This window comes from Nothoprocta perdicaria, unplaced genomic scaffold (genome assembly GCF_003342845.1).
Source record: "Nothoprocta perdicaria isolate Ctin4 unplaced genomic scaffold, notPer1 scaffold_214, whole genome shotgun sequence".
In the NCBI taxonomy this organism is placed as follows: Eukaryota; Metazoa; Chordata; class Aves; order Tinamiformes; family Tinamidae; genus Nothoprocta; species Nothoprocta perdicaria.
The window spans coordinates 749,983-763,212 of record NW_020455360.1 but is presented as its reverse complement, the minus strand read 5'-3'; the positions used below and the strand labels follow the sequence as shown (position 1 = coordinate 763,212).

Sequence of the window (13,230 nt, the reverse complement as noted above, 5' to 3'; positions counted from 1 at the left end):
AAATTGCTTTAGAAAGTTTAGATGTGAGAAGGAACATCCCGAGTCATCTCTCTGTTCTCCTGCATATCCCAGGCAGTCGGAAGCTTTCTGATACCCACGGCTTGACTTGCCTCCCTCAGAGATCCCAGAGAGGCCTGGCTTCCGTTGGCGCGGGCTGTGCTCCTTTCCCTCAGCCATTTCCAACTCACTTACGCTTCCCTACTGTTTACAATAATAACATATGACGGGAATCAGGAGTAGCATGGTTTGGGTAGCTGTTCAGCCCCTTGCTGCTTTATTTCTTGCAGAACTGCATGATTAAGATCATCTGGTCCTAGTAACCTCCTCTGCTGGATAGGTAGGATGTTTGTGTCTGCACAGAGGGTAAAGGGGACCTTCTCTCAGCTCTRCAAGCTCCAGCTACTGCTTAAGGAAATAAAGGTTGGCTGGGGCTGTGGAGTTTCAGGACAGGCTTGCATGGAGCCCCCAAAAGTGCCCCCAGGCCTCTGGCTCTGAAGCCATGTGGTCTCGTCCTGGTATTGTGACCCCTTTTGGGAATCAAAGACTCCAGTCTGCATGGAGAGAGATATTTAAAACAGAGCAACGCTGCAATTAAAGAAAGCACAAGATAGTGCTCAGATTAGGGAAAGTATTTTGTGGAACTGCTGTGGTTTCATGACACATTAGACGTCAGCCTTTTCCTTTTTAACTTTCCTTCTGTTTGGTTTCCACCATTTGACGTCTCAGAAAYCCTACCTTCCCATGCAAAGAGTTCTCCCTGGGTGCTTGTATCCTCTTCAGGCAGTTTAATGTTTCTTTGACAGATCTTGGAACATATTTGACAACACGCGGCAGGATCCCACAGGACTAGCAGCYGCTCTTCAGTCCACGGATCTGGTGGGTGTCCTGCACATGCTCTACTGCGTCCTCTTCCACGGGACCATCTCCGATCCAAACACGGCCAGTCCCAAGGACAGCTACGCTGAGAGCACCATCCAGGTCGCCATTCAGAGCTTACGCTTCTTCAATAGTTTTGCTGTTCTTGACCTGCCTGCTTTTCAGGTAACTGCTCTTTGAAAGCGCACGTTCAGAGGGAAAATCTCAATCATTGCCTAAGTTTTAGCAGACTGAGTTTTGTTGTTTTTAAGGTCTTTGTTTAGATGATGACTTTGTTCATGCATAAAATTGCTAATTATTTTTATATGGGCTGTATAAATRCAGCTGATGAAGCAGGTTTTTAACCAAAAGGTGAATATTCAGAATACAGGGAATGCTGAGTATATTCTTTTGCCTTCTGTATTGAAAAACATTCATTTTCATCTTCATAGTTATTATATTTATCAAATCCCCAAAACACCAAGGACTTCTTTGATATGAAAAAGGAGTTTTTCTACTCTGAAAGGACTTACATTACAAGCATGGTTTGCATTTCTTTGGTGCTTTCAGTAGCCACTTGCATTTAAGATTACACAGTGAAGCTGAAAATCACTTGATATTAACATTTTTCATTCAAGTACAATTTTATTGACAAAATCTCCTTGGAAATTTACTTGTATTTGTTCACAAAAAAAAAATTCAGAAAGACTTTATGGAAGAGTCTTCATTTCTCACATATTTTTGTGGAAAGAGATTCCTAGTGCAAATGAATCATTTTGCCCTACTAAGAAAATATAAATACTAATATATTTCTCAGATAAATTGGCAAAGCTGTTGTTTTGTTAATGTAAAACACCTGTCAAAAAGCACTACTTTGCAAAACATTATTTAGCAACATCATTCTTGTACAATTCATCAAAATAGGTTTCTGTTTCGTTTAATGTGTAATTTGTATACAGATTGTACCACAGACGCCATCTGAAATGCATTAAAGTCAGCAAGAACTTTGCATAAGTAAAATTTAGTATGTCTCCTTCAGTTGCCATTTCTTGACTTTGATTTTTAGTGTGTTTAATATCTGTGATACAGCAGCAAGCGACCTGCATGTGGCAATGCTTGTCTGTGCAGGAGGGAGGCCAGGCAGCTTTCATGGGGCACGGATGTAGGCGCTGGAGTTGCATTTGAAACAACCCTTAACTGGCACCCTTAACTCACTTTTCTTCCTGGAAGGCATGTGTTTCAATGCAGTGCTCTTCTAGAGCATGCTCAGCGTGCTCCGTGGCTTTGGTACTGGGTCGTTATTTGCAGATACAGGTGTTACACGTGTGCATCAAGCATGCACGTATGCACCAAGGAGTAAGACTGAACTTGGAACAGTGGCACCTTACAGAGCAGCCAGGGAGACCATTGAAAACTGCCCCAGCTGAAGGGCTGTCCCACAATATCCCAAGAAACAAYTATTAATTTCTAAAATGTGCCAGGTTGTTCTTACACTGTCTACAGTCCTCTCTCTACCAACTGCCTTCATAGCTGAGCGTTTACAACCAACATTAAATCCCCAATCCTGTGGTCTAACTATGTGAGTCTGTTCAATATGCAGTTGTGTAAGATAATGGTTATCACGTAAAGWGGAGCAGACAGGTGACAAGTTACCAGTGTGACTTAGTTCAGTCACTAATAAAGGTCCCATTCACGGAAGCATCTGATTCACTGTCTTACTGAACTGTAGGCATAATACTGGTTTTGATGTAGACCTAGGAGCTACCTGTTTCATTATATTAGAATGACTTAACCCCAACAGATTAGCATCCCTCCTGACCTTGTGTGCTACAGCACACTACCAGAAAGCGGAAAGAGAAGATGGAGTTTATATATGGCCTGATTCTTATCTCTAAGGAATAGTTTTATTGTGTATTAGTAAGACTATAGAATAGGGTTTTTTGATTAACRGAAGAGGTCTGGTGTTCTAGAGTTTGTATTAGCACAGATGGCTCGTGGGGGTATATTTCATTTAATTTGACAGTCTAAACAGTTGAAAGATGGTAGTGAGAAACGACACAGGAGCCTGAACTGATACTAATTCTGGCTAAAAAGGAAGCATAGTTTCCTTGAAAAATTAGTTTAACTTTTATACACAAACTCRGATGCCCTTTGGCCTGTTGTTATCAGGGAAGGTTAAACACAGGGCCAAGTCACARCGTGTGTGGACAGCGCTGGTTGAAGGAGGGCTGGACCTCCAARCGTGGCATTTCCATGAGCCGAAGCAGTAAGTGGTCACTGAAATGTATGTTAAATTTTGAAAGTATCCTAACTTAGAAGAGCAATTCAACATGGAAAGTACCATGGAACTGAATCTGTTTTGATTGCCAAGGTTTATATGCTTCCTGCCTGGATTTTGAGTATGCTAAAACTGCACTAGTTGGAATGTATGGACTTAATGCTGACTGCAAGGTATAAAGTCAAAAAAAACTAAGACACTAAAGAGATTTTTCTGAGGCCTGCACTGCTGTTTCAGTAGAGTTCATAGACTGTCATGCTCCTTCCTTATGCTAAAGTTTTCCCCTTTGACCTTGTGTCGTTCAGTCTGTTTGACATGTTTATTAAATAGAGGCTGTAGGCTGCACAGATAAAATCTAAWTCTGAATCTCCACGTTACAGCAGTTTGCCTACTTTTTAAAAAATGTCCCCCAAAGCCTTGCAGCTGAGTGTTCTCTTCTTTTGGATGCTTCTAACTTGTTTTCAATGTTTGAAAAGTTATTAGTTGTTATTAATCTTCTCCATTCAGAACATACAGAATATTAATGAGAAATGTATTAAAAAAAAAAAAAAAAGATTTATTCTCTTTTGCTTATTAATAAGAAATATCASCATTAAGTTTTCCTGGAACATGTCATGCATGTCAAATGAAATGGGTAACCTAGTGCTCTACTGAATGTCCACTCAGCAGAATCCAATATTTTGTGTTCTAAAATTTGAACTTATTTTGTGACTTCTAATATTAGAATCCTTTTTGTCCTAGTAAGTTACTAAAGAAAGAGAGCTGATTCTGACTTCCTCCAAAAAAGTCATTGTAACAATAAACACAGCACTTGGTGGGGAGGTGGGTCTGTGATTTTAGTGTGTGTGATTTGTGTAATTCCTGCAACGCGCCGCTGGATTGTAATTTCTGTTTTGTTTTCCTCAGTCTATCGTGGGTGCGGAAGGGCTGTCACTCGCCTTCCGTCACATCGTCAGCTCCCTGCTGTGGTACTGCTCCCAGCACACCTGCGAGCGGCTGCTGCATGAAGTCATCATTTGCGTGGGCTATTTTACTGTCAACAACACGGATAACCAGGTAGGGCAAAGGGTAAATGGGATCAGAAGTCATCATGTGCTTAGTCGTGGATCCTACAAGAAGTGTAGGCCCCTCAACATTGTTTTGGAAGCTCCTGGGGCTCCTTGAGAACACAAACACAGGCATTTGTCAGATATAAGCTGGAGTCGTATCTTAACATAACTTGCATTTTACGTGGTTGTAAACAAACTTTATGTGCAGACAATGATGCTAGTACTGTGTTCACCATTATTAGCCTTACTCACCACCAACACAGACTTCGCCACTGATATTTTTAATTCCAGGTGAACTCCAGTGGAGTGTGACGAGGTGACTGCAGTAGCCGCGCAGTCCCTTTGAGAACCAGCTCAGGCAGCTTTTTAAACTGGGCGGCAGTGTTCAGAGAAGGCATGTCCTCAAGTGCTGGTGTCCCCAACTCCCTGCGTACCTGGAGGACGCACTGAAGTTTTAGCTGTCCTTTTATTTGCATCTTTGGTAGTAAAACGCATACTCTGAAAAAAAAGAAAAAGAAAAAAAAAACAGTGGAAAATCCTCCTCTAGCTGCCTTGACTGTTGTCCACTTTTGTTAATAGATTCAATGACCTCACATACTGAAAAGAATAGCTTATAAAATTGTCCAGATGTAAAACTTCAAAACTGTTTCAAATCCTTCAGTCTGAAATCTTGCAGTTTCCTTGACTTGCACACAGCCTCTCAGGGGATGGGTCAAGGCAGAGGTTGGCACTTGCTCTGTATCTTTTGATTATGTGGACTTGACTCTGGATGTGTAAAAACTGCGTTATACAATCTTAACCTTTGGTGTGATGCAATGGACTGTTAMATTTTATGACATTATTCATTTTGTTTGTAACATTTATTTGTAACAGCCAGTGAGGATTTTTGTTGTGCCGAGGCAGAGTGTGTTCGGGGCAAGAGGCTCAGTCCCCTCCGTTAAGCTGAAGAGCAGAAAAATGTTTCCACTTGTCAGCAAAGGTTTAAACAAAAGCTGCTTGACCGTGATCCTCCAGTTGTTGACTATAATTGGAACATTATAATATCTTAAGGCTGACAATGCTGTCAGAAATATTATATAATTATATAATATAATTATATAGCAATGTTTCTGTGGTTTTGGCCCGAGCCTGAGGGAGGATGCTACAGCCTTGCTGCTCTGTGGAGCCAAATCCCTTTTGGGATCTTGAAGCTGCCTGGCGGTGGGTCAGGCCGGGGACCTTCGGCCCCTCCATAAGAAAACATGGTCTAGAGCCTTGCAGGAACAGGGACGGACTCTGGGCAGTGTTTTTAAGATGTTCCTCCTGCAAATCCATGGGATATTATCGCGATTTCCTGATCCCCACCGCTCGACGCTGCTTTCGCTGGCATCCCGACGTGCCAGCAAACAGTGTTGTCTTTTCTCTGCAGTTTAAAAAATGTCTTTTCTGGCACTCATCTATAAACAGATGTGATTCATTGCACCGAGGACATGCAACTCCAGAAATGCCAGGAAGAGGAGAGGAGAGGGATTTCCTCCCGGAGATGTGAGCCCTCGCAGGCCGGGGCCGGRGTGCGAGCCCAGCGCGCGGGCGCAGGGCCGGGGAGGCGATGGGGAGCGCGGCAGGCGGCCCCGCGTGCCTGTGTCCGTGGCACGAGCCCTTGACGGCGAGCTCGTGCGTCTCCCCATCTACCCCTGGGCTGGGTTCATTTTCTAGATTTTCGAGATGGCTTCCACAGCTCTGGAGAGTAGCTTAGGTCTGGGTTAAAACCACCACCACATGTCAGTACTTCTTAGATAGGAAAAGCAGCCTTTTATGTCGCTTGCCTTGGTGGCATCATCTCAAGAGATGCTGTGGCAAATGTAACTTCTGATTTAATTTCTCACATTCCTATTGTATAAGCTTTTAATTGGGAAAGTTGTTTCCGTTTAGGTTTTTCGCTTAAAAAAAAAGTGCTTCTGTGTTCCAATGCTTGATGAGAGCTAACAAACAGAAAGGCCATGGAGAGGTCTGATCAGCGTGGAAGCGTGTACGTCCACCTGTGTGTTTAGGCCCAGGTTTTACTCATAGGCAAGAGGAGATTGTGCTGTTCCTAATCTCTATAAAGTTTTGCAAAACTTTACAAATTTTTACAAACTTTTGCAAAAAGGCAGTGCTTCCTATTCACTCATGTATGGTTTAAATTTTTACTTCTTGTTCAGAGCTTCTATTTTTTTTCTTTCATTGTTGATCAGCTGCAGAGTCCTACTAAAAATAAAAAATTGGGCTCACAGTGAAAGCTTTCGGACAGTAGGCTTGAGCTCCTGGAAGGAGTTGCAAAATAAAAATAGATACACCAGACTGCTTATGAAACCAAGTATTCATAGAGCAGCCTGGTAGCCAGGGTGTTTTTCCCTCTGTAAATTTATATTTCTTATTATGAGTTTTAAATTTTCATTCCTGTCTACTCTCAAAAAAGAGCATATAGTTGTTTCAAGATCTCCATGTGCCTTTTGGGGTTCCTTTTTTTGGCCACGTGTGGAGTTAAAATGTCCAAAATGAAATAATGGGGTAAAGAACTAATTGCTCAAAATTTTGTAGTTCTCAGTTTGGAGAATAGATGGATTTCTGAAAGGAAATTTTACAGTCTGTCAACCTCAACATTGACCTTTTTGAAGTAGCACTGTGATTTAAATGAATTATTACCACTGTGCCGTCAAAATAATAAAAGGGCAATTTCCTAAATATTTTACATTCATAGAAGCAAATCTACCCGGAGCATCATACGCCAGTCATTTAATGTAATACAGGTTTGTCCGGTTTTATTACACTCCCTGTAAAACTCTTTGCACCCGGTTGAGYGGCAGATGAACAGGGAAAGATCCTTTCGCTGCCGCAGCGGCGAGGTTCGCGTTTCAGCGGAGCTGCAGGCGCTGGGGACGGGAGCGGGGGTCCCCAGCGCCGGGACGCGGCCCCGCTCCCGCCTAGTCCTTCCCACCGCAGCCCCAGCTGATCCCGCGGAGCAGCGCGGAGGACAGCGGGTCCGGGAGGAATACATTCCTCCCTGTTTTGGTAGTGCCGGCTCTGTTTATTTTAAAAAGACTGTGATCTTGCTGACTCTACCCATATATTAGTAATATTCCTTTCCTTTTTTCATATTTTAACAGTYGTAGAGCTTTTTTAGGGCAGCTGCTGTCACTGAAGAAATAAATCACTTACAAACCTAAAAATTTCAGAAAGCAAAGAATGTTTCTTTTAATATTTTAAATGCTTTAGCACCATTAGTCAAGACTAAGCGATGCTGTCTGTTTTGTATCGGCACGTGAACTTCTGTTTACTATAGCGCTCGACAGCTCGCAGTGTGCGAGGCGGGCAGTTCTGTGCTCGTGCTGCAGCCTAGCTCGGCTTCCCTGGGCATCTGCTTGGCGTGAAGGGGGATCCAGAAAACGGATTCTTCTTTTGTTTGCCACCGCTTAATCTATTAGTGTAAAAAATAAAAATAAAAGTGGGTCCCATGATAGTAAGGATGGGCATGTAAAACCAAACTGTAATAAAAATAATGTCCTTCCTTTGAATAAGCTAATCATACTTTATCAGACTATAAGATTACAGTTTCTAATTAAAATGTTGTTGTTAATTAAAAATATTCTTCTGTTTCATTACATTTTTATTCCCTTTCTGCTTTGGTTTAATTATTATAATGAATATAATTAGTATGAGCTGTCAGCTGTCACTTTATTTGCATATTATATTGGATAATTGAATGTGATCTCATAATTAAATTAACATGAATGACAGATGATTTGGCTCCCTTAGCATTGCTATATTGGGAATAAAAACCTTYCCATATTTATGGTAGCTATAGTGTGTTTTTCCCGTGAAAAGTCTTCACAGTTCAGATCCTCCAACTCAGGACCTTGCGTGGCAGGACCTTGAATGAGGAGACTGTAAGGTTCATATGTCTTGTTAGACATGTATTTGGAAAAAAAAATCATTCTTTGGCACTCAATGTGTATGTAGAGTGCCCTGTAAGAATATCTACTGTCAAAGTGAAAAATATTAATACTAAAGTATAGAACATAAAACTCATGTGAAAGAGCTAGGGGGAAAAGTAGTTCAGGTTTTAAATTTTTGTTTATAAAAATAGGGATTGTAGATAAAGATAAGAAACTTTATTGACGAAACCAGTGTTATTGGAAAAAATTAAATGCATGAACCACATGGCCTTGTAGGAGGGCTTTCATCCACAAAAGGTAGTCTTCYAGTTGCATCAGTCGAATGTATAAAGACTTATTTATCTGTCCCTCCCAACCTTTTCTCACTTTTATCCCTACACAGTCAGCAGAAAAGTACTGCATTTTTATTGTCAACTCATAGAAACTGTGAATATTAATATATAATAATCCATAWGTTAAAAGTAGAAACTCACAGAGTTTAACGGTGTCACTCACTAAAAATTTATCCATGCTACCTAGGTGTGGAAAATCATTGTAAACCACGTTTCAGGCTTGCTGTCTTGCTCCAGTTAAAGGGATAAGGAACAGTAAGACTGCAGAGTGTTTTGGAAGCGGAATTTCTCATGTCTTAAAGATACTAAACATCGCACAGCACAGTCAAGGTATAATAAATATAATGTTTAAAAAAATGAAGTGTAATATGGAAGCCACCGTTTTGAAAGCTTCATGAAATTTATTACTCTTTCCCCAACACAAAGAAAACACAGTAGATGGCCTATGAGAAAGGTTCATACTCCTGAATTTTTTCCTGTTCTTTGCATGAATGACATAGTTTCATTTTTCTAATGTCTTTTACATTATTTCCACATGTCAGATAGTATTTCTATCATAAAATACCAGTACATTTTATTCCATGTTAAGTGGAAGAACATTAAAGTTTGTGCATGTATATTACATATATATATATATATGCATATGACAATTATATTTCAGGTTATAAAGGTCAATTACAAAGAGACTTTAGATTAAAATTTCCTTACTTATATAAAGAAATTAATTCTGTGTATATAATAGTGCTTTGCTTGTACTAAGTTTCACAACGTAGCCCGTTCCCTCTAGTGAGGAGCCAGAAAAAGAAAAATACATTTAAAATGAGATAATGATTGTGAAAATCAGAAATAGACACAGAGACTTGGAAAATGGTTATTTAGAGGTTTYTAGTAGAGGCTATCATTAAGTTTTCATTATTTATGGTGCTTTTGTGGGGTGTGCTATGACTGGATCCATTTTGATCTAGTAGGTGGGATTCCTAGGAAAACAAAAATGCGTCAGAAGAGTAAACACTCCAGAATTCCTATTTTTTTGCATAGTTAACATCCATGTTTGTAAGTAAATAGTATGTGGAATCACTTTCTTCTGATTCCGGTAGTTTCTTTTCAGAGGAGGTGGGTTTAGGAGGGTGGATTTCGTGCTGAGGTTGCCCGTGAGCGCTCTGGCCCGTTCAGAAAGCACCCGCGAAGCTCCGGGCCGAGCAGCAATGCCCTGGAAGGCTTTCGGAGCGGCGGATTTCGGCGGGCGTCGGGCACCCCGCTCCTGCCTCCCAGGTCAGGAGCCCCTTGACGTGGGCACGAAAACATCCCCCAAGGCAAGCGATACCAAAATAGAAAAGTTAAAAAAAAAAAAAAAAAAAAGTGGCGCCTTAAATCTTGGGCAGGGAGCGCTGTGGAAAAACTTGCTCGTCTTGCACGGCCCTTCGCTACGGGTAAACGGTAGGATGTTTTTCATGGCAGAAAAATACATTTTCTTGCTTTTGGTTGTAAGGTTTTTCTCAGCCAGCTCAGTAACGTATCGGGTGGCTCCATGTTTTGCAATCTCCTCAGCCTGRGATGAGACGTTTTCACAAACCCATCGCATTTATTGCAGAAGCCAGAAACAAAATGTAATAAAAATCCCCAGCCTGTACGAGGCGGTGGCAGGGCTGGTTGCACAGGGGACAAAAAGCGCCTGCTTRAGAAGAGAGAATGCTTGGGGAGAGGCAAGAAGGTTTGCTGTAGTTTAAAGCATGGTGTTTTCATTTTGCACTTTTTTTTGCATTTTACATATATTTCTTTTCCCCTTCTTTCTGGGCATTTTGACCAGTCAGCTGAGGAAAAACCGAGGTCCGTTTTCAGTGACRCAGAAAACTCCTCTGGTAGCCGGCTTGCACCTCCAGCAACTGAGGGCTCTTTCTTTTCCTCAGTGAACACCAAGTTTTACCTCTGCCAGTGAGAGAGAGAATCGAGCCCAAAATGGCAGCCTAGAGTTACAAGCGGTACATTCACATTCCGTTAGCTTGGCACCTAGAGAGTTCTGTGTCCTAAGTGTTTGTTAGATTCCTGTGAGTGTTTATTTCCAAATTAATCGATCAGTTTAATTAGTTACACCTTGCATTTTAATCAGACGCAGGATTCTAGCTCTCGGCTGAGCTGTGGGTCATAATGATCAGATCCCACAGCCTTCATATAAAGCAGGTGATGGTGAAGGAACCCCAATTCAAAGGTGCACGAGCATCTGTTGCACTCCTGCAAGAGCATTAAAAAAAATCGCTGTGCAAAAAGTGCATGAAATCAGTAACCRTAGGACATAATGCTGATACAGAGTCAGAAAATGGAATATCTGGGTCCTAAACTGATCCTCCTGAAGTACAAAATCTTTACCAGATTCCCTTTGCACCAAGGTTCTGGTGGCCTTAGGCAGAGCTGGAGCCCATCCACTGGCAGTGCAGAGGTAGATGTGTCAATACGTGTAAAAGATACACTCTTAAGGAGATAAGAAATATCCAAGTTCAAGATCCATCCTAAATGTTAAGGAGATTCTTCAAACACAGCACAGGACTAAGTAGCCAATTCTGATCATTTCAGTGTTYGGAATAACAGCTAGGGATTTGAGACGTGCATGACAACTTTTTATTTGAACGTGTGGAATATATATATATTTCTCAGTTCCTTTTTTGTATAATAATATTCTTCTTAGGTTGAAATAATTTGCCTAACCTGCTGTTAGAATTCTTTTGGAAACTATGTGAAGCTTTTTTTCTAAGAAATAGGGATCTATTTCAGGTTTTAGCAAGGTACTCAAGTGCTTTAACTTTAAGCATGGGAGCAACCTCAGATATTCCTGTATTTAAAGCTCAGTCTTTACTAAATTTTGCTGGTTTGGGGACCAGGTTACTGGTTTATAGTACAGGGCTAGGTGTATGTTGAAATCACCAGTATCCTCAAAGCATATTACCGTTGTTTCCATTCTCCTGCTTTATCATGCTGTATTGTAGCTCATCCTTTACAATCTCTGTTTAACATTATTTACTTATAGCCGCAATTAATTTCTATATATCCTATTTGTTATCTTTTAACTAAAGTGACTGACTTCCCAGTTATCTCTTTGGGTGGCATTTTCTCAAGTGTTTTATGGAAAGAGTTTATTTAGCTAGATTTCCTGTTAGTATCACCTTTGATAGATGCTTTTTACATTTTTAAATACATCACTAGCTGTATTTATCACTGTCCTATCCTAAACCATAAAAGAGCTTAGGATAAAAAAGTGCTCAGATAATTTTTTTTTCTTTGAATGATTCATGCATACGTAGCACCATCAAATCTGTGTCCTGAAACTATAAAGCTAACTCTAAAAGGATAATGTTCATGATGTGGTTTATAGAAAGACTAATGTTATTTCTGAACTCTGTTATCTATCAGACTTCTTTCTGAAAGCTTACAAGGCATTTTAAGAAAATAAATGTTAGAATTTTTCAAATAGACTTCTTACTGGATTTAAATTTGAATGTACCTTTCTGGAAGATTGTTTCTGCATGGAAATCCTGTTCTGACTCCTGATAAATGTTGGGAAGAATTTAGACATTCTTTGCTCAGAGTCTTGCCAATAGCAGAGTTTGCAAAATGGAAAGAAAAGAGCTTGACCTTAAAACAGAAGAAGAGCCTAAGTGGTGACATATTCTGCTGATTAAATGCTATCCGTATGGGGCTTGTTTATATAGAAGCAAAGAAATAATGCAGATCTAACTTTGAAGAGAAACTGTGGACTACTAATATAAAGAGTTATTTCTTTTACAAAGTTATAAATAACTGGACATCAAACAAAAGCATTTAACTGTTTGATGGAAGGCTCCGTGGAAATGCTCCGCAGCATTTCAGTTCCTGTTCAGTCGAGTTATTAGCTGTTTGTACAAATCGGAATTGAAATTTATATAAATGATAAATAAATAGAAAAGGAGCATTAATAGTTCCCATACAAAGAGTGCAATTTTAAAATCCAGATGTTTATAATGGACATGCTCAAGTTTGGAGCAAGTGCTCGGCAAGATTGGGGAAATGCCRGGGTGCCCCTTTGAGACCCGATAGCTTTTTAGGGTGAGTTTTCTAAGAAAGTGGTATCCGAACGTGAAAAAAGTTACAGTAGAGAARGCACTTTTAAGGACTTGCGTCATATGAAATTAAATTTTGTTGAGAAAGATGTGTTTCTAGAAAGTGAATTCATCTCAATGTGATAATCTCTGTATCCATTGCAAAGTAGCTATGGAATATATCATTTCACTAGCGCTTCTTTTCCTCTCCAAGAACTGAGGACAGTTTCACTTCAGGAAGGTTGAAACTTCACAAATTTACGATGCAGCTGCTGAATTAGACCATTTCCCTGTGTTTCCACTTCACATGTTAAAATAATCGCGTTTTTTCACATCACGATGAGAGCTACAACTTCTTGGTCACATTGCTGGGCGCTGCAGCCGAGGGCGCTCCGGTGTCCTGCAATGTCGCGCGRGAGCGCGGTGCACTTACACGCGCAGTGAGGTTTTGCTCTAAACTTGGCATTTGGGAGTTTTCATAGTGCCAATTTCATCTTTCCTTGGCAGTCCTCCTTTCTCTGCTGCCTTAAAGAAGCAAGAAACAACTTTTCCTCCTTTTTTTTTTTTTTTTTCTTTTTTTTTCTTTTCCTCTTGCAGATGGAAGAAAGCAATAGCCCACAGAAAGTGCCAGCAAGTGGCTTTGGGTCCCTGCAGCCGCCCTGTCAAGCTGCGTCCGGCAGCACCCGTGCCCTTCCAGGTGCTCCGCTGGCCACCCTCCCGYGGCAGTAGTCGGAC

General features: G+C 40.8%; 1 protein-coding gene across 3 annotated transcripts in view; it reads left to right on the top strand.

The window, feature by feature from the left end:
* SCAPER (S-phase cyclin A associated protein in the ER) overlaps positions 1-13,230 on the top strand; it is a 129,973-nt gene that overhangs the window by 106,642 nt on the left and 10,101 nt on the right. For 2 of the 3 annotated variants that reach the window (XM_026038638.1, XM_026038637.1), the window contains exons 27-28: positions 804-1,041; positions 4,040-4,189. In XM_026038638.1, coding sequence (XP_025894423.1) covers positions 804-1,041; positions 4,040-4,189 — 388 coding nt within the window. Of the gene's footprint in view, positions 1-803; positions 1,042-4,039; positions 4,190-4,473; positions 4,556-13,230 lie in introns of those variants that run through there. The other variant, XM_026038636.1, reaches the window with a different exon arrangement.